The sequence below is a fragment of the Oncorhynchus kisutch genome, linkage group LG3, assembly GCF_002021735.2.
Source record: "Oncorhynchus kisutch isolate 150728-3 linkage group LG3, Okis_V2, whole genome shotgun sequence".
Lineage (NCBI taxonomy): Eukaryota > Metazoa > Chordata > Actinopteri > Salmoniformes > Salmonidae > Oncorhynchus > Oncorhynchus kisutch.
This window is the reverse complement of record NC_034176.2, coordinates 54,174,670-54,200,131: the sequence shown is the minus strand read 5'-3', so window position 1 is coordinate 54,200,131 and position 25,462 is coordinate 54,174,670. Positions and strand designations below refer to the sequence as shown.

The following is a 25,462-nucleotide window of genomic DNA, read 5'->3' as shown; positions in this document are numbered from 1 at the left end:
CACTACAGGGGAGGAGAGGGGATTGGACGAGGGTTGAACCATTCACCTCTACTGGGAGGGAAGGGTGTTTTTGTGAAGGACCGTACCGCCACAATCTACTACAAGGGGGGTGAGTTGGATTGTACCAATGCTGGTACCAGGGGGAGGAACGAGGAAAACTTCAGAAATAACAAAGACCAACTGGTTAAGGAGCCAATGGGATTAGGAAGGGGCACAGAGGGTTATGCGTGTGTGACAGTAGTATGTGTGTGTTGTTAGATGGTTGTGTGTGTGTGCGCATCTGTGTACATGTGCATCTCCTTATGTGTGTACCTGAGCTCGGAGCTGGGTGCTGGTCCTCTGGGAATCGTGCAACTGTGTCTCCAGCTCTCGGAGCAGCTGTCTCTGCAGTGATAGCTGCTCCTGCAGGGCGACGCTCTTGGCCTGGGCCTCGGCTACGGCCTGCTGAGACTCTGACGACTCCACCTCCACTATCTCAGTCACATACTGGACAGAGAGAGAATAGAGAGCGAGATAGATAGGGTAGGAGAAGAGAGAGAAAGGTGGGGAGCAGGAGAGCGAGATCGTAAGATCCTCAGGGAACACAATTCAGCAGCAAATGCTCTCGTAACATCCCAGTCATTCACATAACTCAAAAACATTGGATAGGTGGTAAGCTACCAACATATAACGTACCCATCCTATCATTTCAGATCTATGAGGGACCATTAAGTAACATAGGAGCTAGCAAGGGGTTGTTTTTGAAATGGGACAGTTTTTCCAATTCCTCACCTTGACCTGATGGGGCCGGGTGGCCTGTCTGGCCAGCTCCTCCTCACAATCTCTGAGCCGCACACTCAGCTGCTGCTCCACCTCCCCCTGCTGACACTTAGACTCCTCCAGTTGCCTCTGCATCTCCTCCGCGTGGCGCTTGGACTCCTCCAGCTGTCGGCTGAGCGTCTCCACCCTGCTGGCCTTCTCCAGGACCTGCTGCTCCAATTCAGCCAGCCTCTTCTGCCTCGGTCTGGCCTGGCTCTCCCAGCGAGACACCGCTTCACGCAGGGCCTCCGCATCCTATATAACACATAATCCACCACACATGCTTATAACACAGCCTCTTCTCGCTCTTCTAACGAGATACCTTTCCAAACAGGGCTTCCGTATCCTACACACACAGAGCTATAATAGACACATAAAAAAAACATGTTTTTTACAGCCTCTACCCTCACTTGACTTGCCCATGCCACACCCATACCTGGCTGTGGGGGCAGTCAGTGGTTGTGCAGGCCGGTGGAGGAGGCTCCTGGAGCAGTGAGGTCTTGCATGCCTTCAGCTCCTGCTTCAGCCGCTCGTTCTCGACCACCAGCAGCTCCAGGTGCTTCTCCAGGTCGGTCGCCCCCTACAGGACAGAAGGAACAGGCACATGTCAGTATCACACTCAAAGGCACCACAGAGGGATATCAATATACACAGGAAGGAATTAACACACATTCACACACACACACACAGCAATGCACAAGCACTTTTCCCTCTGACTATTGTTCATTATCTGCCCCCCGGACACAAACATCAGGAGACAGTGAAACAAAAAGAACACATTCACGTACATAACATTGCAATTGCCCCCTCTCCCTCACCTCCCCCTCTTACACACACTCACTCACATGCAACACCTTAGAATGCCTGTGAAGCAGAAGTGTGTCACGGTGCAATCTTACACCTGAAAGTAAAGGTGCCAGTTATCTTGAGCTCGTCTTTCCCAAGCTTCCCAAGAATGTAGGCCAGCTGGGATCTGCCCTCATTCTCCCTTTAGTTTCCTCCTCACCAGTCTTTCTCCTCCCATTTCCCTCTCTCTATTCTACTCACCAGCTCCGAGCGCAGTCTCTCCACCTCCTGGTTCTGGTCTAGTAGCTTCTCCTCCAGCTCCCCCACCTGTGTGCGCAGCGCTGCGATGAGCTGCTCTCCTTCCTGAATGAGACGGTTGCTGTGCTGCTGATGCTCCTGTGGCTCACCCAGCCTCTGCACTGCCCGAACACCTGCAACACACACACACACACAGACAGTGATAACACATATACACGCACCCACAGAATTTAAAAACAGACACACACGCCATCCAGCCCCACAGTATTGGATAATGCGTGTTGACAGTCGGTCACAGCCGTGACACACAGCTCTCTTCTTGCTGACAGGCTGGTTTGTGTCAGCATTGTGAACACCGTCCTGACAAGACACAACCCATTCGGAGTCATTCACTTCACAGTAATTACTGCCGTATCAGTCACGACTCAGTCCTGTTTTTACATCTCCTTCCTAAATACTCTATTACGGTTCTCCCTCCCTCTTTCTTCCTCCCTCCATCCATCCATCCATCTCCCCGTTCCTCTCTCACCGTTGGGCAGGGCTGTGTACAGCTCCTCTTGTAGAGTGTGTATGACGTTAGTCTTCTCCTGCGGACTCTGTTCGTGACTCTGCTGCAGTCTCTGCAGCTGCAGACACCGGGAAGCTTCCTCGCGTCGCAGACGCGCCTGGAACTCGCACACTTTCTCCTGCAGTGTCTGGACACATGCACACGGCAAAGGTCACAGGTTAGAAGCTAGACAGGTCGTTAATGACGTCACATTTCCAAGGGAACAAGGATGTGTCAAGGAGGATTGGTCAGTTTATAACTACATCCACGTTCACAGGTCTGATCAAAACTGAGCCATCCAGTCAGTCTATATGTATATGTAAAATAAATTTGAATTCAATCACTTTTTGACTGCATCCATTTTGATTTAAGCAACATTTATTAGACATGTTTGGAAGAAGCGGTCAAAAAAGGGACTTTTTGGACCTGAATGTCAAAACATTCAGGAGATAAAGGTGCTCTGTTGACCAATTTTGCATACCCCACCATGAGACATCCATGTCTTCATCACTGGAAAATAAGATAACCGGTTGAGTTTTATATCATTTAAAAGCTTATTTAACAGTGATGTCAAACTATTATTTCTTGAAAATATATACATTTAAAACATTTCATATTTTAAACCTTGAACATCCTTTATCAAAAAACGGGTAAACTTATTCAAGTGTGTCTCAACTGATGGCGGGCACAACACAAAAACCTTAGATTATGGAAATGGGCTTAGATTATGGAAATCTGAGTTTGTGTTTTTAGATCATTGACTTGAAAAAGTAAAGAAATTACAAGTTGTATCAAAAAAATAATAATAATTAAGTTTGACAACCCTGTTTGCAAGCTTGTAAATGATATAAATCTCAACCAGTTATCTTATTTTCCAGTGATGAAGACATGGATGTCTCATGGTATGGTGGGGTATGCAAAATAGGTCAACTATGAGCACCTTTATCTCTTGAATGTTTTGGCATTCAGGTCCAAAAAGTCCCTTTCTGAGCACTTCTACAACAGTAGATTTCATTCAAATCAAAAGGGGTGCTGTCAAATAGTGATTGAATTCAAATGGATATACCCCTACACCAGTGGTTCAAACATCTCCTCTGGGACCCCAAGATATTTCAATTTTTTTTATATAGCCCTGAACTGCACTCACCTGCCAGTTTATTAAGTACACCACCCAGTTTACGAAAATGGATCGCTCCCACAGACAGTGAGTCACGTGGCTGTGACTTGCTATATATAAAGCAGCAAGACAGGCCTCCAGTTACTGCTCGATTGAACATTAGAATGGGAAAAACGAGTGACCTAAGCGACTTTGAGTGTGGTATGATTATCGGTCCCAGGCTCGCCGGATCCAGTCAGCGGCAGTCATGTGGGCGAAAACAGCTCGTTGATGAGAGAAGTCTGAGGACAATGGCAAGAATCGTGCAAGCTAACAGACGGGCCCACAGACAGACAAATAACTGTGCAGTACAACTGTGGTGTGCAGAACGGCATCTCGGGAACACACAACTCGTCAATCCATGTCACGGATGGGCTATTGCAGCAGACGACCACACCGGGTTCCACGACTATCCACTAAAAACAAGAACCGGCTCCAGTGGGCATGTGATCACCAACACTGGACAATTGAGTCGCGGAAAAACAGAGCCTGGTCCAACGAATCCCAGTTCCTGTTGTGTCATGCTGATGGCAGATTCAAGATTTGGCGTAGGCAGCACGAGTCCATGGACCCATCCTGCCTGGTGGCAGTGGTGTTCTGGTGTGGTGAATGTCTTCCTGGCACACATTAGGTCCCTTGATACCAATTGTGCAACAATTGAACGCCACAATTTGAACATTGTTGCTGACCAAACCCAATATAGTATCTTTGGGATGAGATGGCATGGGACGTTCACAGCATGACTACCTCTGTCCAATCTGCAGCAGCTGTGTGATGCCATCCCTGTAGAACATTTGACACCTTGTAGAATCCATGCCCTGAAGAATTCAGGCTGTTCTGGAGGCAAAGGTTGGTCCGACACGGTACTAGATGGGTGTACCTAATAAAATGACCGGTGTAATTCACCTAATCAAGGGTTTGATGATTAATTGAAGATTACAATCAGGTGTACTAGTTCTGGAATAGATCAAATACATGGAACTGCATGGGGTCCCAGAGAAGAGGTTTGAAAACCACTGGTCTATACAACTAGACTCGGATGCAGAGATTAAACTGCTATTCTACCACCTACAGCCATACAAATCAGTCTTAAGAAACTACTACATACAGAGACTAGAGGTCGACCGATTAATCGGAATGGCCAATTAATTAGGGCCGATTTCAAGTTTATAACAATCGGAAATAGGTATTTTTGGGCGCCTATTTTGTTTTGTTAAACCTTTATTTAATTAACTAGGCAAGTCAGTTAAAAACACATTCTTATTTTCAATGCCAGCCTAGGAACGTTCTGCCTCGTTCAGGGACAGAACGACAGATTTTTACCTTGTCAGCTCGGGGGTCCAATCTTACAACCTTTCAGTTAACTAGTCCAAAGCTCTAACCACCTGATTACATTGCACTCCACGAGGAGCCTGCCTGTTACGCGAATGCAGTAAGCCAAGGTAAATTACTAGCTAGCATTAAACTTATTTTATTAAAAAACTATCAATGACTATCGTTGCACCAATGTGTACTTAACCATAAACATCAATGCCTTTCTTAAAATCAAAACACAAGTATATATTTTTAAACCTGCATATTTAGCTAAAAGAAATCCAGGTTAGCAAGCAATATTAACCAGGTGAAATTGTGTCACCTCTTGCGTTCATTGCACGCAGAGTCAGGGTAACAGTTTGGGCCACCTGGCTCTTTGCAAACTAATTTGCCAGAATGTTACGCAATTATGACATAACAATGAAGGTTGTGCAATGTATCAGGAATATTTAGACTCATGGATGCCACCCTTGTGATAAAATACAGAACGGAATAAACGTTTTGTTTTCGAGGTGATAAGTTTCCGGATTTGACCTAAGGCTCGTATTTCTGTGTGTTTATTATAGTTAAGTCTATGATTTGATATTTGATAGAGCAGTCTGACTGAGGGGTGGTAGGCAGCAGCAGGCTCGTAATAGTCAAAGGTATATGGTTTAGAGAGAAATAGTCAACACGTTATAATTCCTGTAATAACTTGCGGCTGAACTTGAAAGGGGTTCCTTCGTTATTTTACTGTTCATGTCTTCCATAGAGAATGTCTTGATCTACTTTAAATAAGGTCTGTGTTTCGTGCAGGTTTAAACCACCTGCATTTTGATACCCGTGTAAATCTCACGAGGATAAGGTAATATTTTCATAAATCCACTCTACAAAAGAATGATCTTTGCTTATATTTAGCAAATATTCAGAGTTACCTTGTCCTATGGATATCTACACAGTTATAAAATTGGCAAGGTGGTGTAAGCCTACACGAAACACAGACCTTATTTTAAGTTAAGTGAATCTAAAAATATCCTATGGAATAAATGAATGAAGGAACCGCTTTTCAGGATTGCTAGGTGTCATAGCAATTATGACTCGCACTTTGGTAGTCAATTCTTACCATGCCCATTATTAAAATAGGATTTCCTGCATATAGAAATTAGTTTGTTTTCAACATTCATCATTCATGTTATTTGAGACTAAATATCTCTATATATATATATATAAATATCGATCTCTATAAACTTTTTTTTTTATATATATATTTTTTACATTTATTTTAAAATCGGCCAATTAATCGGTATCGGCTTTTTTTGTCCTCCAATAATCAGTATCGGCGTTGAAAAATCATAATTGGTCGACCTCTAACAGAGACACACAGAGACTGAAAGAGCGACAGAGAGCGAGACAGATCTAACTAGAGACTGTAGAGAGAGCGAATGAGGACATTACATAGGCAGATGTCCAGGAACAGGACCAGGTGACCTTCTGTGGATGAAAGCGGGATGTGGGAGAGGAGAGAGGGATGGGAAGATGTACAACAATGAAAGGTGTAGAGGAGTGGAGGAAGACAAAAGCGAAATGGCCGATGAGGTGAAGGAGAAACAGCACAATGATGAATGGAATATGGAAGAAATGCAATGATTTGTTGAAGAGACAGACTGCTTTTTGCGTAAGTTCCGCGCGTGTCCAGTTAAAAGCCACACGTCAAAAGGCAACGGACAGCACAGTCATCTTTAATCTGCAAGACCTGTCGCTATGAGGCACCAATGTCATTTTATGAGGTGCTGATGTGAGCTTTATGACTCAGCACTGGGGCTGTCAACTGTCATAGGGGCAGATTAGGATGCCTGTCATGAGGCGTTGGGTAGAACAGTGCAGAATACCCACACCTGAGGGATCTACTACAAAGCAAGATCAATGACTTAGCCAGCTAACTTGGCTAAATATTCTGAGTTAACTTTTTATCGTACAGAAAAATAAGCTTGAAGTAGGCATGTCTGATTGACCCAACAGCCAAAAACATATTAGTTTATCTTTCCTAATGAACCAGAAAATCAGTACTTATTTATGTTTGTTTATCCAAGTTAGCTGGCTAACTCATTGATCCTGCTTTGTAGTAGACCCCTCTGTGCTGTGTTCAGTGGGGCACAACATTGTGGAACGTTCTGATGGAAATATACTATGTAGAACAGACAACAGGTGTGTTGTTGTAACAGTGTGTGCTCTACCCTGTGTTTTTCCAAAGGCAGACAAAGTAACACAATCCCAAACACACATGAAATGAAACTACAAGAGGGATACTATGCAGACACAGGATTCTCTGTTCTGCAGAGTACATACAGAGTAACAGGATAACGACAGCTAGGCTGTGTGTGTGTATTAGGCTAGGCTGGTGTGTGTCAGAAGCCCATTAAAACCTGATCGATAAATCGACTGAGTCTCACTCCCCAGGGCTCTTACTGACCTGAACCCCCCCCCCCCCCCCACCAGTTTAGCCAGTGAAACCAGGACAAACAAGTGCCATGTTGGAAAAAGACCCACTAAAATGAACAATATGCTAGCCACATTGACCTAGTTAGTGTGTGTGTGTGTGTGCGCGCCATCTCACCTGTATGAGTAGCTGTTGGTCGTGGTTGTGCTGGCTGGTTTCTAATTGGTCAGTAGTGGTCAGAGCGGTGTGTTGTGGGAAAGCGGCTGCGGGTAGAGACAGGAAGGAGCAGTCCTCCTCACCATCACTCATCAAAAAGTCCACAGAGCTCGCTACAGACACACGGGAGGGACAAACAAAGTTTGGAAACACAAACATACACTGTAGACTCACAGTTAAACACAGTACACAAACAAGCCTGAGCCTAATGGGTTGATTATGTTCTTATCCACTGTGGCAGAGCTGATCCTGTATTCACTTGAGTCAGAAAACAGTCTATAGATCTTTGTCCCTCTACCCTTTTCCATCTTATCTCAATCTCTCATTCCCTCCCTCTACCTCCATTTATACATCCCCACTTGCCTTTCTCCCCCCTCTCCCTCCACTAACCATTATCATCTCCTCTCCCCTCCCCTCAGCCAAGAGCGATTCTAGGCCTCTCTCCCCTATTTTCCCTCCCCGACCTTCCAAGGTTCGCACAGACAGTACCATGGAAACGAGCACAGCTAGATAAGCAGTGTGATAACACAGGCCCCAGCAGGTGATACATTAACTCCATACAGGCCTGTTCACCTGTGTGTATGCTTGTGTGTGTGTGCGTATGGGGGCCCAGTCTTATCAACCTGAGGACAATCACTGTACTACCGCACTGGGTCTATTCTACACACAATCAACCCTACAATATGAACCTGTATTGACACACACACACACACACTCAAACACAGACGTTTATTTCCTAATACACACGTAAGAGCAATTTAACTGAACAAAGCGCCTTATACATACAATGGATCACAGACTAAGGCAAACACACACCAAGAAAAATACACTTATTCAGCGAAGTAGTGCTTAAAGTATCCCCCACACAGTCCACAAATACATTGTGTGTACACGCTGCGCAAATCAGTTTAACACACAGGTTTAATCGTACCTCTGTAAAGGCTGGGGGAAAAAAACAGCATGCATTCAGTAACTGATGACACAGCAGATTACATCCCAACATCGGAGTCACACACGTACAGACAAACGTACAATACACACACACACCATTAGGACACACATTGTTAAGTATTATACAACGGGACACGTTAACGCTACCATTCTCTCATTCTCTACCTTCTGCCCTCCGCTAGCAACATTGTCCCTTTCTCTCTGCCTCTTTCTTTCTCAGTCACTCTCTTGCTTGCTTTTCTGCACTAGCACAGTCACAGTTCTGCGGCTCCATCGTCACCTTGAGCAGTCCTGCAAGAGCATTAACGCAGAGAAACGCACACCCACAGACCGCTGGACACACACGGACACATACAATAGGTCCAGTGTTTGCACTCCTGGCCCCTGAACTGTGGCTGTAAGGGGATCAGCTTTAAGATCTGTACCTGCTAGACGCACTCCTTCAGCTGAGAGAGGTAGAGAAAGAGAGAGAAGCCTGGCACACACTCACTCCTCACCGCTTTCTCAGATAGCCCGGCATACACTCCTCCTTTCCCCTCTCCAGTCAGATACAAGATTTCCTTCTCTTCTCCAGTATTTCCTGTTCCTCCCAGTTTCACTGAGAGGCACAGCTCATGGGAATCTGTCACACACTCCTCTCCTCTTAGTAAGAGTCCTGTCAGACAGGCAGCACACACCTCTCCCATTCCCTCCCTCCCTCTCTTTGTCATCCCAAAAATGCAGCCACACTGGTTTAGTCCCACCCCTGTGTCACAGAGGGACTTCCTTGCTGCCCAATGGGGTGGGCCTACAGAATCCACTTACCATCCAATGAGACGTCTTTCTTCCAGAGCTCCTGCAGACAGGGGGCGTGGCCAAGGTCCCAGGTCTTTCTTGTTCCGAACATGACCGCAGGGCTGAGCAGAGCACTGGGTCTCTGGACCGGCTAGAGAGAGACAGAATGAGATAGAGAGAGAAAAGAGCGAGAAAGAGAGAAAGAGACAGCGTGAGATGTAAATATATCCTTCTATTTTTGTCACTTAGCAGACGCTCTTATCCAAAGCGACTTACACTAGTGAGTGCATACATTTTTCATACTGATCCCCGGTGGGAATCGAACCCACAACCCCGGTGTTGCAAGCGTCACATGGGATTACATACACAGCGTGAGAGTGAGACAAGGGCGATAGGGAATATTGACCACAAGCTTTGTTATAATTTCATTGCCATTGAGTTAATAGGTTCTGCTTTGGCAATATAAGATAACTTGTCATGCCAATAAAGCTCATTGAAAGTTCAGCAGTAAAGTGTCTGAAAGAGGAAAAAAAGACAGACAGTACGGTATTTGAGAGTGATTGGAGATAGGAGAAATGAAGCATTTGTGTGTGCATCTGTTTACACAGCGGGCGGTGGGAACAGCCTTCAGAGTTCATGGTGAAACAGGAGAAATGAGAAAGAGATGGACAACATTCCTGCATGAGTGATAACCACATTCACAGCCAATACTGGCTTGTATTCATTAGTCAGACACCATTTACTCCAAACAGAAAAAACATTCTGCAACTATTAGCCAATTTCAGGTAGGTCCCTGCCTATGTCATTTTGTTTGCTTCAGCTTGGTTAGTGAATACATCCCTGGTAACCAGTTACCGGTTTACTACAGCCACATGAATACTGACCAGGGACCGGTTTCCTGATAGCGATGGAACTTCAGCTTTTTTTTCATCGCGTGTAGTCTTAACGATGTATCGTTCCTATAAAATGGCCAAACAGCTCACATACGTTTCCCAAAACACCACGTAGGGAGAACTTTCAAAGTGTCGATACTGATAGGATTGAGAGAAAAAAAAATGCAGCACTGCTCTCAGATCAGCTTTCTCCATTCAAATCTTACCTTAACATTGGGAATTATTCCACAATACTGACAAAGGAACAGCTCCTAGAGAGATCACCTTCAGTGCCTTCAGAAATTATTCACACCCCTTGACCCCTTAAATTTGTTGTGTGACAGCCTGAATTTAAAATTGATTAAAATGTACTGTTTTGTCACTAGCCTACACACACTACTACATAAAGTCAAAGTGGAATTATGTTTCTAGATACATTTTTTTTTTACAAATTAGTAAAGATTTTCCTAACAAGTCAAACTCACTGTGTGCAATACTTTTGAATGACTACCTGATCTCTGTACCCCACACATGCAAGGTCCCTCAGTCGAGCAGTGAATTTCAAAAAGATTCAACCACGAAGACCAGGGAGGTTTTCCAATGCCTTGCAAAGAAGGGAATCGATTGGTAGAGGAGTAAAAATCTTAAAAGCAGACATACTATAATTCGATATTAAACTGCATGGCAGTAGGCAGATTATGCAATATTCATATAATCAACTTACTCTGCTGATCTTAAATTGGCGTGAGGTCAAAATCGAAGTAAGCATACGGCGATTACAATACCCGAGCAATCTTTCAAATTATTAGGACATGTAAACACCTTATTTGGTTTTCCAGCAGTGTATTTGATCTGCTTGCGCCAGCCGAGTGAGCATCCCTCTTCAGTGTGACTGAAGTGTCTTCAGAACAACTGAATGTATGCGTTTTAAAAGTAGTTTTCACATATAAAATGTGTAGGTCCGAACTCCGAATCAAATATGCTTCCCAAAATGAACATGTTCGATGTGGTAGAAATTTCATTTTGATTGCCGATTTTCTGCCATCAGGTAGCCTGATTTCTGATGTGTCAATGTAAACAGGATTATTAGGGAAATCGTTCTGGGAAATCGTTCTGGGAAATCGTTCTGGGAAATCGTTCTGGGAAATCGTTCTGGGAAATCGTTCTGGGAAATCGTTCTGGGAAATCGTTCTGGGAAATCGTTCTGGGAAATCGTTCTGGGAAATCGTTCTGGGAAATCGTTCTGGGAAATCGTTCTGGGAAATCGTTCTGGGAAATTGTTCTGGGAAATCGTTCTGGGAAATCGTTCTGGGAAATCGTTCTGGGAAATCATGTACACGTTTTATCTATACTATTATATTATCTGACAATCTAATTATTGTGTGCATATAACCACACTCATTGAATATCTCTCTGAGCATGGTGAAGTTATTAATTACACTTTCTATGGTGTATCAATTCACCCAGTCACTACAAAAACACAGGCGTCCTTCCCAATCTGTTGCCGGAGAGGAAGGAAACCACTCAGGGATTTCACCATGAGGCCAATGGTGACTTTAAAAATGACTTTAATGGCTGTGATCGAAAACTGAGGACGGATCAACAACATTCAGTGGTGGAAAAAGTACCCAATTGTCATACTTGAGTAAAAGTAAAGATACCTTAATAGAAAATGGCAAGTAAAAGTGAAAGTCGCCCAGTAAAATACACTTCAGTAAAAGTATTGTTTTAAATATGCTTAAGTATCAAAAGTAAACGTAATTGCTAAACTATACTTAAGTATTCAAATTCCTTACATTAAGCAAACTAGACGGCACACTTTTCTAATTTTTTTTTAAGGAAAGCCAGGAACACACTAACACTCAGACATCATTTACAAATGAGGCATGTGTGTTTAGTGAGTCTGCCAGATCAGAAGAGATGACCAGGGTATTGGACCATTTGGTGTATGAATTGGACCATTTCCTGTTCTGCTAAGCATTCAAAATGTAACAAGTTATTTTGGGTGTCAGGGAAAATGGAGTAAAAAGGTACATTATTTTCTTTAGGAATGTAGTGAAGTAAACGTTGTCAAAAATATAAATAGTAAAGTACAGAACATGCATCAAGTCTACAACAAGGCACTAAAGTAAAACTGCAAAAAATGTGGCAAAGCAATTCACTTTTTGTCCGGAATACAAGGCGTTATTGAAATTTGCCCCAAGCATACAACACATTACAGAGTATTACTCTCCATATTTAGAAGCATAGTGGTGGCTGCATCATGTTATGGTATGCCTGTAACCGTTAAGGACTATAGAGTTTTTCAGGATATAAAATAAATGGAATGGAGCTAAGCAAAGGCAAAATCCTAGAGGAAAACCTGGTTCAGTCAGCTTTCTACCAGACAACGAGATGAATTCCCCTTTCAGCAGGACAATAACCTATAACAGAAGGCCAAATCTACACTGGAGTTGCTTACCAAGATGGCAGTGAATGTTCCCAAGTGACCGAGTTGCAGTTCTGACTTAAATCTAGCTGAAAATCTATGGCAAGACCTTAAAGTGGTTGTATAGCAATTATCAACAACCAATTTGACAGTTTAAATAATTGAAAGAAAAATGGGAAAATGTTGTACAATCCAGGTGTGGAAAGCTCTTTACATTTAATTATATACATGTAACCTTTATTTAACTAGCCAGGCGCACGCTGCTAGGTTTTTCCACACGCAACAGTTTCCCGTGTGTATCAAGAACGATTCACCACCCAAAGGTCATCCAGCAAACTTGGAAGTGGGAAGCATCGGCGTCACATGGGCCAGCATCCCAAAGTGACACCGAAGGGCAAAAAAATTAAATAAAAGCATCCAACAATGTTTTATCTGTTCTACGAGTGGGCTGAGGCAGTCGGTAAATAAACTTTAGAAACAATTGTTTTGAGAAATAGCACAGATTTAACGATGCTCCTATGAAGGCTGTAACGATGAACTTAGCCTTATGATGCTTGGAAAACTTGGTCCTGGTTGGCTAAATTCATCGTTAGAATCTTCGTAGGAGCATCGTTAAATCTCTGAGCTGTTTCCCAAAACTATCGTTATTAATGTTGCACTTGAAAATAATCGTAATCTAAACGCCTGCCTCAGGCAGACCACTCGTAGAAAAGCTAAGAGTGTCGTTAGATGCGATACAAAGTTAGAGGTGCGCTATTTGATAGATTCACCCGCTCCCCTTACCTCGGGCTTCCAGTGGAGAGACCTGAGGTCAACCTACCCCTGCCCCTCTCCCCATCTCGTACTTCTGAGTGGGAGACATTTCCAGCTAACAAACTAGAATCAGGACGCCCACTCCGACAATGTTAATTGACCCACAGTGAAATATCACTGATGTGCCGTGCAAATGAGCGATAGAAAACCGATCATGCAAATGTCACCATTCCGATTTTTGTGGGGGTTTGTGCTGGCGCCCCGTGCTGCCCCCGGCAAGATGCCACCCATGTCGCCTATACCTAAATCCGCCACTGATCCTATCAGTACCGACACATGCTCCAGCAACGCACTTAGAGACCGTTCTCTCTGCGTGGTGTTTTGGGAAACTCATGTTACATCTTCGGATGTTGTAGGAAAGATGAATTATTAATAAAAAATAACATTTAAAAAACTCCGGGAAACTGGGCCCTGGACAGTTGGAGGTTAAGTAGCACATTGAGGTATGTACTGTATGTGGTAATGACATCGGGACATTAGTCTTAATGAAATGCCTGTATATTTTTTATTTAACCTTTGTCAGGCCATTCTGGTGGCTCCATCACCACCCGTCCCAAATGGGCCAGAACTTTATCCTATTCAGTCATCCCACTGCTTTCCAGACTCTCCCTGGTCTGAGCCGGGGCACAAGGGTCAAGCCAATCAGACTACACAGGACTGACCGCAAACTGGTCAATACTGACCAATCAGATTATACCGACAGTGATAAGCAGTTTACAGTTCACAGCCCCACACAGACTGCCCTGATATTAACAGAATCAGTGGAAGAGTAAGGGTCAAGACAGACACACACACTTTCATGTTGTACTACATCACCACACACACACACAGCAATACAATACTATTCAACTACGGTATACATAAAACTCTGCACCACACACGCCACCTCAATTCATTACTCAACTCTATTCAATAGCTACACATTACAGAGTGGGATACAAAACATGTGAATGCACCCAGTGTGCAAATATAGCAATGCCTGCACAAAGAACCGGGCAGAAACGTCAAAACTCACACCTGTGTGTTTGGCGAGTCCCATGATTGTGTGAGTGAATGTGACCACTGATCGTGTGGTCAGTCTGGTTCAACCCTTGTGTGTATGTGGTTGTACTGACCGTGACCCAGAGTTGACTGTTCTGTCGGAGACATGGTGGGTCAGCAGGTCCAGTCCAGTGCTGCTGTATTAGCTAGGCTAATCTCTCACAGCGGGAAGTTCCCCAAAGTACTGGCCACATAGAACACAAGGAACTGTATTCAGCAAGTGTGTGTGTGTTCATCAATGTTCTGTATGTTTTACTGTTTCCTACAGCAGAATATCCAGAACAGTGGTTTACTGTAAAAAGGTCCTCAGAGCTCTTCAACAAAGTGCTACAGTACTATACTAAGTTCGGTCCATTCAGGGTCTATCCGGGATCCAGAGCCCATGGATGGATCTCAAGCAAAATGGGTCTTCCTTTCCTCATCTTATTTCCTTCATGTACACTGATGTGATGAAACTGGACAGCTAAAAGCAAATGCCTAATTGTATGGAGTTGCTGTGACCGGTCATTGAGTTGTCACCTGTCTTCAGGTCAGACTATGGAGATGCACCAAATTAACTGGACCATACTCTGGGCCTCCATCTACCCTCCCATAGAGTGTGTATATCAGACTTCACCCTCAGTCTATACATAATCTAAGAACCAATCCTGTGTCCCTGAATGAAACCGTACCCTGTGTGCGACTCCGGAGGGAATCCGGTCCTGTGTGGAGTAGTGGTCTTTGTCTCGATCTCGGTCCAGCCAGCGTTTGTTGATCAGAGATCCCATCCAGCCAATCATCCTGCTTGCCCCTTAGCCAGACTTGTGGCAGCCACCCTCCTTCTACAGCCTGAACAACACACACTCTACCATGTGACCACTCTTACACACGCCTATGTATTCCAAATAACTCTGAATGAAATAATTCAACTTGAACACACCTGCAGTCCCTTCCCCAGGCCTGGCGGCCATCAAAACATCCTCACTCTACAACCTGACCACACGCTTGGCATCCATAGAAAGACGTCGGTATCCGTAGTGACAGGCCATAGTTTACTAGCGGTATGTACAGGGTTAGGTCCCACCCACAAATACACAGGAAACGCAGAATGGACGTTGCCATTAATCACAGATCTAAGATCGGGTTATTTAACACCCCAACCTAACCTTAACCATTAGGCTGATTAAATAATACCTGACCCTGGACCAGTGGTAAGAGGCAACATCTACCTTATCCACTTATTTACCCATAATCCTTTAAACCCCACAACAGATGGCCTCCTTCATAAACACCTCATCTTTCTGAGAAGAAGGATCAAGGTATCCCTAACCACAGATCTCGGATCAGATCTATCAACAGGGACCTATCTTCAAATCCTAGCTTTTAGTATTAGGCGAAGGATCAAGGTGTCCCTAACCACAGATCTCGGATCAGATCTATCAACAGGGACCTATCTTCAAATCCTAGCTTTTAGTATTAGGCGGGAATCCAAAACTGCTGTCACATACTCTCCGGGGAGACTGCTGTGTTTACTTTAGGGATTTCGTCCTCACTTGTCTCCCCTTGTCCACCCCAACCCGCTGTTTCTCCCTCTTTGACTGCAGGAGAAAGGTGGGTGGCCTTTTGATCTCTGCTTCCTTCCCTCCCTCTATCACCTCATTTCCTCTCTTTCTACACTCTGAATTCACAGCTGTTAGAGCCTAAGACGGTTGTGCCAGAAAAATTAAAAGCAGTCTCATTATTACAATGTTCCAGTGAGATCAGGCACCCCGTGGCTTTTCCTAGGTAGTAGAAAAGGAGTCGGTAGAGGCAAGGTCATGTTTGTGTAGATCTGTGGTTAAAGGCAACTTTTACACTGAGCTTGTGATACAGTATAGAGTTGTGGATGCCTTTGTGGTAAATGCAGTTCTCTGCCAGCCCCATAGAGGGTGTTATGAGCACAAAAAAAAAAAAAAGAGTAAAGTCATACAGCTTATCTGGTTATTTACTGCTTCCAAGGTATTGTCCTCACAGAAACATACACACCCCTGACAGGTTTCTAGGTTACCACGCTCTCCATGGTTCTTTGAGCACAAGGCATGGTGTGTAGGGTAAGGTTACACACTCCTGTCGGCACTCTGCCTTCTATAGTATCACCTGTCCCCTCTATGCACCAGGAATATTGCAAAAAACTATTTAGCTCTGGTACAGTGGGTGATATCAATGTGATTGTGTGGGAGACTACTGTGAGGAGACTAGCTGTGAGGAGCTAATGTTGCGCACCCCCCCCCCCCCCCCCCCAAGTACTCTCCCTCCTACTTTAACTAGTGTTTAGCTTCACCCTGCCAAAGCAGAGCATTCTAATAGTTGATGACAGCACAGAGGAAGGGCTTAACATAAAGCAGAGAGGATAAGATGTGACTCCCCCCATCCCCCTGCCTCTCTCTCTTACTGTTTGTATATCCCTCCCTCAAGTATTTTCATCCCTCTTATCGCTCTCCTTCCATTTGAGTGTATCCTCTGAGTATTCCTCCCTACTCTCTTCCTCTCCACAGTATGTGAATCTCATTAACCCAGTTCCAGTTGTCCCTGTTAAGACTCAGCTATATATAAAATAAATATATATATATATATATATATATAGCTTCATGTGCTCTCGTGGCTCATGAAGCCGGGGTACCCGAGCCAGGAGGTAGTGTGTTTCATCTATAATTCCCTGAGGAACAGTGACTACCCTGAGAACACCTGTGTGTGTCCTCTAGTTTCTCTGTATATACAGTTGAAGTCGTATGTTTACATTACACCTTAGCCAAATACATTTCAACTCAGTTTTTCAGAATTCCTGACATTTAATCCTAGAAAAATTCCCTGTCTTAGGTCAGTTAGGATCACCACTTTATTTTAAGATTGTGAAATGTCAGAATAATAGTAGAGCGGGATTTATTTAAGCTTTTATTTCTTTCATCACATTCCCAGTGGGTCAGAAGTTAACATACACTCAATTAGTATTTGGTAGCATTGCTTTTACATGATTTAAACTTGGGTCAAACGTTTTGGGTAGCCTTCCACAAGCTTCCCACAAAATTCCCAGTTAGGAGGAATGGGCCAAAATTCGCCCGACAGAGCTGGTGTAACTGAGTCAGGTTTGTCGTCCTCCTTGTTCGCATATGCTTTTTCAGTTCTGCCCACACATTTTCTGTAGGATTGAGGTCAGGTCTTTGTGATGGCCACTCCAATACCTTCACTTTGTTCTCCTTAATCCATTTTGCCACAACTTTGGAAGTATGCTTGGGGTCATTGTCCATTTGGAAGACCCATTTGCGACCAAGCTTCAACTTTCTGACTGTTGTCTTGAGATGTTGCTTCAACATCTATTTTGTGAAGTGCACCAGTCCCACCTGCAGCAAAGCACCCCCACAACATGATGATGCCATCATGTGCTTCACCGTGCTTCACGGTTGAGATGGTGTTATTCGGCTTGCAAGCCTACCCCTTTTCCCTCCAAACATAACGATGGTCATTATGGCCAATCAGTTCTATTTTTGTTCCATCAGACCGGAGGAAATTTCTCCAAAAGTATGATCTTTGTTCCTATGTGCAGTTGCAAACCATAATATGGCTTTTTTATGGTGGTTTTGGAGCAGTGGCTTCTTCCTTGCTGAGTGGCCATTCAGTTTGTTGATATAGGACTTGTTTTACTGTGGATATAGATACTTTTGCACCTGTTTCCTCCAGCATCTTCTCAAGGTCATTTGCTGTTGTTCTGGGATTGATTTGCACTTTTCGCACCAAAGTACATTAATCTCTAGGAGACTGAATGCATCTCCTTCCTGAGCGGTATGACAGCTGCCTGGTCCCATGGTGTTTATACTTGCGTACTATTGTTTGTACAGATGAACGTAGTGCCTTCAGGCATTTGGAAATTGCTCCCAAGGATGAACCAGACTTGTGGAGGTCAACAATTTTTTTTGCTGATTTCTTTTGATTTTCCCATGATGTCAAGCAAAGAGGCACTGAGTTTGAAGGTAGGCCTTGAAATATATCCACAGGTACACCTCCAATTGACTCAAATGACGTCAATTAGCCTATCAGAAGCTTCTAAAGCCATGACATAATTTCCTGGAATTTTCCAAGCTGTTAAAAAGTCACAGTCAACTTAGTGCATGTAAACTTCTGACCCACTGGAATTGTGATACAGTGAAATAAGAGAAATAATCTGTAAACAATTGTTTGAAAAATCACTTCTGTCATACACAAAGTAGATGTCCTAACCGACTTGCCAAAACTATAGCTTGTTAACAAGTAATTTGTGGAGTGGTTGAAAAACGAGTTTTAATGACTCCAACCTAAGTGTATGTAAACTTCCGACTTCAACAAATAAACATTCTTTTTTTAGGACCCTGTCTTTAAGATATTTGGATTTTTATGAATTAACTTCACAGAGTGTTTAAACACGGTTTCCCATGCTTGTTAAATTAACTGCCTTGTTCAGGGGCAGAACGACAGATGTTTACCTTGTCAGCTCGGGGATTCGTTTTTGCAAACTTCGGGTTACTTGTCCATCGTCTAACCACCTGCCTTACATTGCACTCCATGAGGAGCCTGCATGGCAGGCAGACTACCTGTTACGCGAGGGCAGCAAGAAGTCAAAGGTAAGTTGCTAGCTAGCATTAAACTTATCTTATAAAAAACTATTAAACTTAACATAAATCACTAGTTAACTACACATGGTTGATGATATTACTAGTTTATCTAGCGTGTCCTGCGTTGCATATATTCGATGCGGTGCCTGTTCATTTCTCATCGAATCACAGCCTACTTCGCTAAACGGGTGATGATTTAACAAGCGCATTCATGAAAAAAAACTCTGTCGTTGCACCAATGTGTACCTAACCATAAACATCAATGCCTTTCTTTAAAATCAATACACAAGTATATATTTTTAAACCTGCATATTTAGTTAATATTGCCTGCTAACATGAATTTCTTATAACTAGGGAAATTGTGTCACTTCTCTTGCATTCCGTGCAAGCAGTCAGGGTATATGCAACAGTTTGGGCCGCCTGGCTCGTTGCAAACTGTGTGAAGTCCATTTATTCCTAACAAAGACCGTAATTAATTTTCCAGAATTGTACATAATTATGACTTAACATTGAAGGTTGTACAATGTAACAGCAATATGTACTTAGGGATGCCATCCGTTAGATAAAATACGGAACGGTTACGTATGTCACTGAAAGAATAAACGTTTTGTTTTCGAAATGACAGTTTCCGGATTTGACCATATTAAATTACCAAAGGCTCATATTTCTGTGTGCTTTTATGTTATAAATAAGTCTATGATTTGATATTTGATAGAGCAGTCTGACTGAGCGATGGTAGGCAGCAGCAGGCTCGTAAGCATTCATACAAACAGCACTTTCGTGCATTTGCCAGCAGCTCTTCGCTGTGCTTCAAGCATTGAGCTGTTTACTTGAAGCCTATCAACTCCCGAGATTAGGCTGGTGTAACCAATGTGAAATGGCTAGCTAGTTAGTGGGGTACAAGCTAATAGCGTTTCAAACATCACTCGCTCTGAGACTTGGAGTAGTTGTTCCCCTTGCTCTGAAAGGGCTGCGGCTTTTGTGGAGCGATGGGTAACGATGCTTCGAAGGTGGCTGTTGTCGATGTGTTCCTAGGGTTGAGGAGAGGGACGGAAGCTATACTGTTACACTGGCAATACTAAGTGCCTATAAGAACATCCAATAGTCAAAAGGTATATGAAATACAAATGGTATAGAGAGAGAAATAGTCCAATAATTCCAATAATAACCTCAACCTAAAACTTCTTACCTGGGAATATTGAAGACTCATGTTAAAAGGAACAACCAGCTTTCATATATTCTCATGTTCTGATCAAGGAACTTAACCGTTAGCTTTTTAACATGGCACATATTGCACTTTCACTTTCTTCTCCAACACTTCGTTTTTTTGCATTATTTAAACCAAATTGAACAAGTTTCATTATTTATTTGAGGCTAAATGTATTATATCAAGTTAAAATAAGTGTTCATTCAGTATTGTTGTAATTGTCATTATTACAATTTTTGTATTTTTTATATTTTAAATCGGAAGATTAATTGGTATCGTTTTTTGGTCCCCCAATAATTGGTATCGGTATCGACGTTGAAAAATCATAATCGGTCAACCTCTAATTTCGACACATTTCTGTTAGACACATGTCTGTGGAACTTGTTCAGTTTATGTCTCAGTTGTTGAATCTTATGTTGGTACAAATATTTACACATGTTAAGTTCGCTGAAAATAAATGCAGTTGACATTGAGAGGACCATTATTCTTTTGCTGAGTTTATTCATTCATTTATATATTATAATATACATATTATAATATAATTATCTATCTATATATCTATAAATATACACACACACACACTGCTCAAAAAAATAAAGGGAACACTAAAATAACACATCCTAGATCTGAATGAATGAAATATTCTTATGTAATACTTTTTTCTTTACATAGTTGAATGTGCTGACAAAAATCACACAAATTATCAATTGAAATCAAATTTATCAACTCATGGAGGTCTGGATTTGGAGTCACACTCAAAATTAAAAGTGGAAAACCACACTACAGGCTGATCCAACTTTGATGTTAATGTCCTTAAAACCAGTCAAAATGAGGCTCAGTAGTGTGTGCGGCCTCCACGTGCCTGCATGACCTCCCTACAACACCTGGGCATGCTCCTGATGAGGTGGCGGATGGTCTCCTGAGGGATCTCCTCCCAGACCTGGACAAAAGCATCCGCCAACTCCTGGACAGTCTGTGGTGCAACGTGGCGTTGGTGGATGGAGCGAGACATGTCCCAGATGTGCTCAATTGGATTCAGGTCTGGGGAACGGGCGGGCCAGTCCATAGAGTCAATGCCTTCCTCTTGCAGGAACTGCTGACATGTTTTGGGGCTGTTGCTGGGCAACACGGACTTTCAACTCCCTCCAAAGATTTTCTATGGGGTTGAGATCTGGAGACTGGCTAGGCCACTCCAGGACCTTGAAATGCTTCTTACGAAGCCACTCCTCCGTTGCCCGGGCGGTGTGTTTGGGATCATTGCCATGCTGAAAGACACGTTTCATCTTCAATGCCCTTGCTGATGGAAGAAGGTTTTCACTCAAAATCTCACGATACATGGCCCCATTCATTCTTTCCTTCCTTTACACGGATCAGTCGTCCTGGTCCCTTTGCAGAAATTTTCCACCATAATTTGCAAATAAATTCATTAAAAAATCCTACAATGTGATTTTCTGGATTTTTTTCTCATTTTGTCTGTCATAGTTGAAGTGTACCTATGATGAAAATTACAGGCCTCATCTTTTTAAGTGGGAGAACTTGCACAATTGGTGGCTGACTAAATACTTTTTGCCCCACTGTGTGTGTGTGTGTTTGTGTGTGCCTTGCGAAAGTATTTGGCCCCCTTGAACTTTGCGACCTTTTGCCACATTTCAGGCTTCAAACAAAGATATAAAACTGTATTTTTTTGTGAAGAATCAACAACAAGTGGGACACAATCATGAAGTGGAACGACATTTATTGGACATTTCAAACTTTAACAAATCAAAAACAGAAAAATTGGACGTGCAAAATTATTCAGCCCCCTTAAGTTAATACTTTGTAGCGCCACCTTTTGCTGCGATTACAGCTGTAAGTCGCTTGGGGTATGTCTCTATCAGTTTTGCACATCGAGAGACTGACAAAACAGCTCGAGCTCAGTGAGGTTGGATGGAGAGCATTTGTGAACAGCAGTTTTCAGTTCTTTCCACAGATTCTCGATTGGATTCAGGTCTGGACTTTGACTTGGCCATTCTAACACCTGGATATGTTTATTTTTGAACCATTCCATTGTAGATTTTGCTTTATGTTTTGGATCATTTTCTTGTTGGAAGACAAATCTCCATCCCAGTCTCAGGTCTTTTGCAGACTCCATCAGGTTTTCTTCCAGAATGGTCCTGTATTTGGCTCCATCCATCTTCCCATCAATTTTAACCATCTTCCCTGTCCCTGCTGAAGAAAAGCAGGCCCAAACCATGATGCTGCCACCACCATGTTTGACAGTGGGGATGGTGTTCAGGGTGATGAGCTGTGTTGCTTTTACGCCAAACATAACGTTTTGCATTGTTGCCAAAAAGTTCAATTTTGGTTTCATCTGACCAGAGCACCTTCTTCCACATGTTTGGTGTGTCTCCCAGGTGGCTTGTGGCAAATTTTAAACAACACTTTTTATGGATATCTTTAAGAAATGGCTTTCTTCTTGCCACTCTTCCATAAAGGCCAGATTTGTGCAATATACGACTGATTGTTGTCCTATGGACAGAGTCTCCCACCTCAGTTGTAGATCTCTGCAGTTCATCCAGAGTGATCATGGGCCTCTTGGCTGCATCTCTGATCAGTCTTCTCCTTGTATGAGCTGAAAGTTTAGAGGGACGGCCAGGTCTTGGTACATTTGTAGTGGTCTGATACTCCTTCCATTTCAATATTATCGCTTGCACAGTGCTCCTTGGGATGTTTAAAGCTTTAAACTTCTTCACAACAGTATCTCGGACCTGCCTGGTGTGTTCCTTGTTCTTCATGATGCTCTCTGCGCTTTTAACGGACCTCTGAGACTATCACAGTGCAGGTGCATTTATACGGAGACTTGATTACACACAGGTGGATTGTATTTATCATCATTAGTCATTTAGGTCAACATTGGATCATTCAGAGATCCTCACTGAACTTCTGGAGAGAGTTTGCTGCACTGAAAGTAAAGGGGCTGAATAATTTTGCACGCCCAATTTTTCAGTTTTTGATTTGTTAAAAAAGTTTGAAATATCCAATAAATGTCGTTCCACTTCATGATTGTGTCCCACTTGTTGTTGATTGTGTCCCACAGTTTTATATCTTTATGTTTGAAGCCTGAAATGTGGCAAAAGGTTGCAAAGTTCAAGGGGGCCGAATACTTTCGCAAGGCACTGTGTGTGTGTGTGTGTGTATATTTATGTATGTATGTATGTATGTATGTATGTGTGTGTGTGTATATACACACACACAGCCTTGCGAAAGTATTCGGCCCCCTTGAACTTTGCAACCTTTTGCCACATTTCAGGCTTCAAACATAAACACACACACACACATACATACATATCTATATATATATATATATATCTATATATATCTATATATATATATATATATATATATATCTATATATATCTATCTATATATATCTATATATATCTATATATATCTATATATATCTATATATATATATATATATATATATATATATATATATATATACACACACACACACACATATAGTGAATTGGCATTTTTTTTTTTAATTGATGATTTTTAGGCCATATCAACAAGCCCTTCTTCAAGGGGGGCTTCAGGCCATCTGACTGTACAGTAGGAGCTAGACAGTGACAGACTGCCTGACCACAGGAAGCTTGTGCATGTGTGTCATTGTCTGTTGGAACTGTCCTGTCAGAGACATCCTAGTCCCTACAGCCCTGTCTGTTTTAAATAATGTATGTTATAGGCTGGTAAATTAAAGAGCTCTTTGTTAGTGATACAAAGCCTGGGAGTACTATACCTCAGTCCTCATACATTCGTCTGTTAAAGCCCCCCTTAGAGGACAGCGAGTAAAAAAAAAAAACGTGTTTTGATGTTATTAAAACTCAAACTTCATAATTAAAATCCTTACCCCTTGGTCAGTAATGTTCCAATAACCGGCTTTATAGTTCCCAGGTAGAGCCTGCTCAGACAGGGCATGGATCTGTAGCTGTGTTACACTGAAAGTCCTCGTCACACGATGAGACTGAGAAAAGGGGCTTGCTGGTCGACTTTCTCTTTTCCAATTTTTTTTTGCCATGAACGGTCTTTATTTAATTGCAATATTTTGACTGCATTTCATTCAATGTTTACTGTGCCTGGTGTCTTTCATTCTATGGTCCGCTCCCTGTTGTCGTAGCAGAAGGACGCACATAGCTTTGGTCTCTGTAGCCCGAAACATGGATTCAACACACACATACATATCACGCAGATTAGAACATATATAGATATATGAGTGACAAGGTCAATACGCTGCATTTTAAACAATCTTAAAGGGATATTTTGGGATTTTGGCAATGAAACCCTTTATCTACTTCCTACGAGTCAGAATAACTCATGGATACCATTTGTACGTCTCTGGATCCAGTATGAAGGAAGTTGGAGGTAATTTTGTAAGCCATTGCTAACTAGAATTAGCAATGACTAGAAGTCTACGGTATTTACTAGCATCCTAGCAGTTACCCATAGACGTCCAGTCATTGCGTTAACACTAGCTAGCAAATGCGCTAACACTAGTTAGCAACTTCCTTCAAATTGTACTTAGAGGTACAGCATAAAAATGGCATCCATTGGTTCATCTGACTCTGGGGAAGTAGATAAAGGGCTTCATTGCCAAATTCCAAAAGTATCCCTTTAGTTTAAGGTTAGAGTTAGGCATTAGGGTTGGCAGTGTGGTTAGGGTTAAGGTTAGGTTAAAAATCAGATTTTATGACTTTGTGGCAGTGCCAGCTAGTGACCACTCTGCAAGAGCTGCCTCCAGAACAATATTCACAACAAAAAATAGCAGGCACTATAGAAAATTTAAGGAAAACCCCACCCAAAAACTATCTTTTGGTATTTATTTCATTAGTCACAAAATGTTTTGTATGTCAGCAATCAAGTTTTCAAGAAACTGCATCGTATTGGCTGTAGTCTTGAAAACTTGATTTCTGACATGCCAAACATTTTGGGACTATTTCAAAAATGGACTAGTGAAATGCATACCAATAGATAGTTTGAGACCTACTGTATGTTAAAGGAATATCCACCCAAAAACTCTCTCTCAAGCACAAGCCCACATGCTTGTGAGTAGCCAGCTAATCTATTTGCTTGCTAACAAGGTAGAGCAGTTGAACTGCTATGAATACACCCTCCTGTCCGTCTCCAACTGTTTGAACAACATAGCCTGTTCACTATGTTTAGATGTTGAAATCAAGTGGCCTACCTGGATAAGAAGATGCCCGTTTCTTAGATTGAGAACGAGTTGCCAATTCCTTATATAAAT

The 25,462-nt window shown here is 42.6% G+C and overlaps 1 protein-coding gene across 18 annotated transcripts in view; it reads right to left on the bottom strand.

Annotated features, from left to right (window-relative positions):
- Positions 1-25,462, bottom strand: part of LOC109884839 (kinesin-like protein KIFC3) — a 71,258-nt gene that overhangs the window by 10,137 nt on the left and 35,659 nt on the right. For 8 of the 18 annotated variants that reach the window (XM_031808258.1, XM_020476758.2, XM_031808188.1 and 5 more), the window contains exons 2-8: positions 9,247-9,367; positions 7,453-7,604; positions 2,372-2,537; positions 1,846-2,015; positions 1,235-1,378; positions 772-1,053; positions 313-486 (exon numbers count right to left, since the gene is read on the bottom strand). In XM_031808258.1, the coding sequence (XP_031664118.1) occupies positions 313-486; positions 772-1,053; positions 1,235-1,378; positions 1,846-2,015; positions 2,372-2,537; positions 7,453-7,604; positions 9,247-9,328 (1,170 nt within the window). In that variant the 5' untranslated portion in view covers positions 9,329-9,367. Of the gene's footprint in view, positions 1-312; positions 487-771; positions 1,054-1,234; positions 1,379-1,845; positions 2,016-2,371; positions 2,538-6,293; positions 6,330-7,452; positions 7,605-8,867; positions 9,097-9,246; positions 9,368-15,041; positions 15,276-25,462 lie in introns of those variants that run through there. The other 10 variants (XM_031808226.1, XM_031808171.1, XM_031808179.1 and 7 more) reach the window with 4 other exon arrangements.